This window comes from Oratosquilla oratoria, chromosome 29, assembly GCF_046742065.1.
Source record: "Oratosquilla oratoria isolate Oo_2021 chromosome 29, ASM4674206v1, whole genome shotgun sequence".
NCBI lineage: Eukaryota > Metazoa > Arthropoda > Malacostraca > Stomatopoda > Squillidae > Oratosquilla > Oratosquilla oratoria.
This window is the reverse complement of record NC_134805.1, coordinates 2017501-2025000: the sequence shown is the minus strand read 5'-3', so window position 1 is coordinate 2025000 and position 7500 is coordinate 2017501. Positions and strand designations below refer to the sequence as shown.

General features: G+C 39.3%; 1 protein-coding gene across 1 annotated transcript in view; it reads right to left on the bottom strand.

Annotated features, from left to right (window-relative positions):
- Positions 1-5971, bottom strand: part of LOC143040567 (uncharacterized) — a 28670-nt gene extending 22699 nt beyond the window's left edge. Inside the window, exon 1 of the mRNA XM_076211645.1 lies at positions 5956-5971. Within this exon, the coding sequence (XP_076067760.1) occupies positions 5956-5971 (16 nt within the window). The remainder of the gene's footprint in view (positions 1-5955) is intronic.
- Between the last annotated feature and the right edge of the window lie 1529 nt (positions 5972-7500).

Here is a 7500-nt window from a genome sequence, read left to right as displayed (position 1 = left end):
TATATATATATATATAAATATATATATATATGTATGTATGTATATATATATATATATATATATATATATGTATATATATGTATATATATATAAATATATATATATATATATATATATATGTGTGTGTGTGTGTGTGTGTGTGTGTGTGTGTGTGTGTGTGTGTGTGTGTGTGTGTGTGTGTGTGTGTGTGTGTGTGTGTGTGTGTGTGTGTGTGTGTGTGTGTGTGTGTATACATACATACATACATACATATATATACCAAAGGCTTATTCCCCCTTACAGTACACGGGGGTGGGGAGCCAAAAACAAAAAGGCATAGAAAGCACTCCCACTCATTCCATCCCCTACATATTCCACTCTTTTCCACCCTCCTCTCTCCCTCTTGTTTGGCACCTCCTGGATGACGGGTCATCCCTGCATTCTGTCCACTACGCTGGGTCAGAAGCAGTGTCACAAGACACAGCACATTCACAGCAAGGCCAATTCATTAATTAGGCGACCCTCCCTCTCCGTCCCCTCATGCAGAAAAGGAGAAGACGGGGAGAAATCCCTTCGGGCTGCGTCATATTATTTCTCATACATACTTCCTCACCCCCCATCCCCTACCCACTCCCCTTCATGTATCACAGCATCATCTATACACAACCGTTCTCCATTCACTACTATCTTCTATCCTCTCCTGTCCTTCCTCAACAGACATTCCTCTCTTTTGTAATGCCCCTTTCACCCCATCCATCCATTTCATCTTTGGACGCCCTCTCATATTCACTCCTTCCACCTTTGCCTTCCACACCTCTACTACTAATTTTTCTTCATTCATTCTTTCCATGTGTCCAAACCATCCTAATACTCTTTCATCAACCCTGTTTCCTAACTCCCTTTCCACCCCTGTTTTCCTCCTCACCTCCTCATTTCTCACTCTATCTAGCCTAGTAACCCCTATCTTACTTCCCAGACACTTCATCTCAAACACATTCAAACTCCTTCTCTCTTCCTCTCTTATTTTCCATGATTCTGCCCCCTACAGTGCTGTTGGCACAATCAATCCTTCATATAACGTCTTCTTAGCATCCATTCCCATATTTATATTTCTTATTACACTTTTTAATCCACCCCCACTCCTCCCTTTCCTGCCACATTCGCACCCAAGTATCTAAAACTATCCACTTCCTCCAGTCTCTCTCCCTTTATGCTCACTTCCAGCATGCTGTCACTCCCTCCCCTTGCACATCTCATCACCTTACTTTTGCCCACATTTATCTTCAGCTTCCTTCTTTCACATACCTTCTCAAACTCTGTCACTAACTTCCTCAATCCCTCCTCTGATCCTGCTACAAGCGCAGTGTCGTCAATAAACAACAACTGGCTCACCTCCTACTTTTCTCCATTTTCTTTAATCATCTCCAACCCCTGACCTACTACCCTTGCATTCACTTCTCGCACCACCCCATCCATGTATAGACTGAACATCCAGGGCGATATACCACATCCCTGACGAAGTCCCACCTTTACCTCGAACCACTCACTCTCTCCATTTCTAATCCTAACACAAGCTCTCATAAAAACTCTTGACTGTTCTTAACAGCTTTCCTTCTATCCCCTATATCTGCAGTACCTCCCACAGTGCCTTCCTGTCTACCCTGTCGTAAGCCTTTTCCAGATCCATAAAAGCACAAAAAGCATCCTTGCCTTTTACTATAGCTTTCTCACATATCTGTCTTAACACAAAAATCTGATCTACACAACTCCTACCTGTCCTAAACCCACAATGTTCCTCACCAATTACTCTCTCTGTTCCTCTCCCAATCCTCTCAATTAAGACCCTCCCATAAGCTTTCCCAACCACACTCAACAAGCTGATCCCTCTGAAACTCCTACACTCACACTTGTCCCCCTTTCCCTTCTAAAGAGGAACGATACAGGCACTCCCCCAGTCCTCCGGCACTCTACCCTCTCTTAAAAAAACATTGAATAACCTCACCAGCCAGTCCACCATCACTGTACTTCCTTTTTTCAGACATTCTGCAGAGCATCCATCCAACCTAGGTGCCTTATCTGCTCTCATCAACTTAACAGTTGCTTTCACTTCATCTTTCCTTATTTCTCCTCCATTTTCCTCACTCATCTCTCTCGTTTTCCTAGTACTTCCCACTGCAACTACCTTTCCCTCCCTATCCTCCTTCACATTTAGTAACTCCCTAAAATACTCAGCCCACCTTCCTCTCACTGCCTTCTCTTCCAATATCATCTCTCCATCTGCACCTTTTACTTTTTCTTCTTTACTTGATTCACCTCCTCTTCCTCTTTTAATTTCTATCTAAAACATTTTTTATTACTTTCAAAATTTCCTGTCATACTTTTACCCCATTATGCATCTACTCTCATCATTGCTTCCTTTATCTTATGCTTAACTTCTCTTCTCTTTACTTTGTACCTCTCATACTATTCCCTCGTCCTAATTGCTAGCCAATCTATGAAAGCCTGCTTCTTCTCTTCTACATTCTTATTTGCTTCCTCATCTCACCACTCACTACCCCCCTTCTATTTCCTCCTGCCCTCCTTGTTCCACACACCATCTTTGCACACCTTATGACTCCTTCCTTGAACCAGCCTCATTCCTTCTCCACTCCTAGTTCTACTCTATCTTTCACTCCCTCCCACTCCTCTCTCAGCTTCTTCTTATACTCCTTCTCCTTTTCTTTCTCATTTAAGCACTTCACTCTAAGTACCTCCCTACCTTTTGCCCTTTTCCTCTTTTTCTACCTATTCAAAGGATTACAAGGGATTACAAAGGCACAGCATGCCGACAGGAGACCTTTTGGTCCATATCTAGGTCGGATGCGAAAAAATCATAATAATAATAAAATAATAAATAAAAACTATAATAATGTAAATAACAAATAGAATACATAAATAAATGAATAGGTATAGTTAGATAATAAACAAACAGGTAAATAGTAAATAATAATAAATTGACATATAACTAATAATAAATGAAAATCAAATAGACAAATTGTAACAAAACAAAAGCAAATAATATAAAATAAATTATAATCATTATAGCATCTTGCTTAGGTGATTATCTAAATGATTCTTAAAGCTTCGAACTGAACTACATTGCACTACCTGTGCAGGAAGTTTATTCCATTCATTAACTACACGGTTGGCAAAGTTGTTTCTACCTATTTCCAAATTGAATCTATTTCCGGATAGTTTGAGACCATTGTTTCTTGTCTAATTCTCATTCAATTTTTTTTTTTTCACTTTTGATGTTGTTAATTCCCTTTAGAATTTTAAAGACCTGTATCAAGTCACCTCTGAGTTTACACTTTTTTAGGGAAAACAGATTCATATGTTTTAGTCGACTTTCGTATGATTTATTTTTGATATTTGGAATCAGTTTTGTGGTTCGCCGTTGTACTTTTTCCAGTCTGTCAATGTCTTTAATGAGATTCGGTGACCATATGGAAACAGCATATTCCAAATGTGGACGAACTAACGATTTATATAGCTTGTTAATGAGTGATGGACTTTTGAAATCAAAAGATCGCGCAATCAGTCCTAGAATCTTATTTGCTTTCTCAGAGGCTGAAATACACTGCTTGGATGATTTGAGGTCGTTACTGGTAATTACGCCGAGATCTTTTTCACTATCCACTTTTGTTAACGAATTTCCAAATAACTTGTAATCGTACTTACTGTTATTTTTACCTATGTGCATTACCTTGCATTTACTTGTGTTAAATTTCATTAGCCACTTTTCAGACCATTGCTGTAATTTATCTAAATCTTCTTGAATATCTAATTGGTTTGAGTGATCATTTGCCATTCTGCACATTTTTGTATCATCAGCAAATTTGGAAACAGTAGATTTTAGTCCATGGTCTATATCATTTATATATACTATGAATAGAAGTGGCCCAAGAACGGAACCCTGAGGAACTCCACTTGTAACATTTTTCCATCTAGAAGTTTTTCCATTTAATACAACTCTCTGTTTTCGACCATTCAACCAATTACTAGTCCAACCTAATAGGCTACCACTTATTCCGTGTAAAGCTAATTTAGTAAGTAGTCTTGCGTGTGGGACGGTATCAAAAGCTTTTGCAAAGTCTAGATATATTAAATCTATATTGTTTCTTTTGTCATAACTCGAGATAACTGTGTTGTAGAATTCGAGTAAGTTAGTCACGCAAGAACGTTTCCGTCTGAAACCATGCTGGCTATCATTTATCAAACGGTTACTTTCTAAATGATGTTCGATAGCATCTCTGATGATAGTTTCCATTATTTTTCCTACTCTCAATTTACCTTCCACCAGAAAATTATCTGATATTCCCCTACTCTCTCCCCTTAGAACATGTACATCCTTAACTCTTCCTACCATACTCCTGGTCACCACTATATAGTTCATTAACGGTCTTTCTGCCACCCTTCCATCCACCACCCTCTCCCATGTGTACTTATGCTTGACTTTCTTCCTAAACACTGTATTTGCTACCATCAACTTTCTTTCAAGACACATCTCCACCATCAATTCTCCACTAGGATTTTTACCTGGAACTCCATACTTCCCAATCACACCGTCTATTGCTTCGTTTCCTACCTTAGCATTAAGGTCTCCCAATACTACTAAATTGACATTTCTCCCTAATCCCTCTATGCACTCATTTATATCTACCCAAAATCCTCCCTTTCCTCTACGTTCTTCTTACTTCTAGGCCCATACGTACTTATAAAAACCCACATCTCCCTTCCTAGCCTCACCTTCATCCACAGTAACAAGGGGTTGGGGGACAGCATAACGGAGGGACAGTCGTAGTATAAAAGTGTCATAATTTCTCTATGATCAGAGTATTCCTCTATCACAGACATAATTATTTGTGGTTCTGGTCCGTAGGAGTGCCCCGTATAGACCCTAAAGTATCAACTGCATGCTACTTTGCCACAATAACATACAACCAACACCCCATCCGGTTGTTAAGGTACCTATTCACCTGAATGAAGCCCTTCCTACTACCACTATCATCCTACTTTGAAGAAACAAGCAGTCAGCCTTCTCCCCCACCCCCACCTCGGTCGCTCTGCAGCCAAGCGATAGTTCGGCAGCTCGGTCTGAACAACCGTCCTCGGCCAATCACTGGCCAAGACGTCAGCCTAGTTTTCCTATATAAGTTAGGCATTCCCAAGACTCGACAGACTCGCCTCCAGCTAGCTGCCAGCCTCGCCCTCCTCTGGATTGTAAAATTTATTACTTGGACAACAGACGATTCGACGTGCCAGGTTTCAGTCTTACCCGTTCTATATTTTCTACATATCTCATTCCCCATTTATTTTTGTCGGGTATTAGGATTGATATTATTAATATTGTTTTGTTAGTTTATGCTCTCTATGTTTGATTATATTTCATACTGAAATATTAAATGGTTGACGGTATCCTCTGTCTTTCGGCATACCAATAGTTTGATGCGTTTCTATATCCCCATTCTAACTTGCTTGTGGCTTGGGCACTCGGTATGTCCTTATGGTTAACAAGTATCTTTCCAGCCTGAGTCATAACAAGTGGCGACCAATGCCTAGGATCTCCGTAACTGTTTCACGTAACTACTTAGTAAGTTGTTACCTCCACCCCTCCTTTTCATTAATCATCTTATTTCAGGACAGTGCCTCAACATTTATTTTTCAGTATTGAATGCAATCATTATTCTAAATATTAAATGCAATCATAATTCTAAGAGTCGAAAATTGACCCATTTGGTACACACCGCAAAATTACTTGCAATAAGCGGGACTAGCAGCCATATAGAATTAATTCAATTTAAGTGTTTAGCCCACACTAATTGATTCTATCTGTGGTTAGGATTTGATAGTGTTTCTTTCCACTCCTCCAGACCCATTTTGTTCGTGTATCGTAGGTGTCAACTATCGCTCAAGTATCGGCTTATTCATTCTTACCCAAGTCTCTTTTCATTTCGTTCAAGTATCTTTAGTTGGATGCCTATCTCAATCGAATACTCCATCCAAGTATCCATTCAAGTCTTTATATCAAGTATCGCTCGCTATCAAATCAATTTCTATATAGACGAGCATATTTTCATACGAATAAAATCATAGGCTAGATTGATGTGTATAACAATAACCGGAATCAGAGGGCCTCTTTAAGTTATCGAAAGGCTATTCTTGTTTAAATCCACACGTCCTAGTCTATCAACAACTAGTTACAACTGGTTCTCAAATCTCCGTAAAATGCTTAATTTGGAAGATTTTGTGGCCAATCCCTCGTATGCAACCTTACAGGACAAGTTACAAAGGATGATTGGAAGGACATAGCAAGATACTATAAAACAGACATTCAGTCCTCCAAGCCAAAAAGCGTAATAAAGAAAACCGTGGTGGGACAGCTGGTTCAATTAGGAATAATAGAGACCGTAGCCATAGACACACCGACTACTCCCAGTTTAACATTCCCTAAAGACTAGGATGGAGCAACGGCCAGGTCTCTTAGCCCTGAACAGTCTCCTACCAGACAATCCCCGACAACCAAACCAGCAGATAATATCCAACTAGAACAATTAAGACTACACTATCAATTTCAATTAGAAAATTCAAAGTTTGAGTGGGAAAAAGAAAAGTAAAGAGAAAAAATAGAATTAGAGAGAGAATTAGAAAGAGAGAAATTAGCATTGAAAAGGGAATTGGAAACATAGAAATTAACATTGGAAAGAGAGAGATTAGAATTGGAAAAAGACGTCATAACTAAGGAAGTAACAATACAAGAGAAAAGCAAAGAAAGAGAATTGGACATTCAGGAGAAAGAAGTACGACTTAATGTAGGTAATCTGTCTTCTTTAATCCCTGCGTTTTTACCAGAGGATATAGACGGCTACTTCAAAACCTTTGAAGGTATAGCTCTCAAACAGTTGTGGCCCAAATATGACTGGTTTACAATACTAACTCCGAAATTAACAGGAAAAGCTCTTGAGCTGTACAATAGTTTAGACAGGCCCGACGATTACGATTTCGTTAAGAAACAGGTTCTACATGCGTATGCTCTAACACCTGATGGCTATAGACAAAACTTCAGATCTTTAACAAAATCTCATGCCCAAACTTATGTTGAATTTGCCTCAGAAAAACTTAGTATAAAAATGGTTAGAAGCTTTAAATGTAACTACCTTTTCAGAACTCCTCAATACTATAGTCATTGAGGAATGGAAAAGTAAATCCCCTTTCACCTTTTGAGATATGTAGAAGACAGAAGGGAAAAAGACCTGATCCAGGCGGCAGAGTTGATGGATGCCCAAGCCTTAATAATAGAGACGTGGGGAAGCGGAACTCGCAGGCAAAGCCCCATTGTGAGATCTTCTTCTGCTTGTCACCCTGAAGGAGCGGGTGGTAAAGTAGGAAGTAACATCAATCATAATCGTATTTCCTAGCCAGTACAGTGTGGTTATTGTAAAGAGATAGGTCACTCCATTCAAGAATGTAATTATCCAGGTT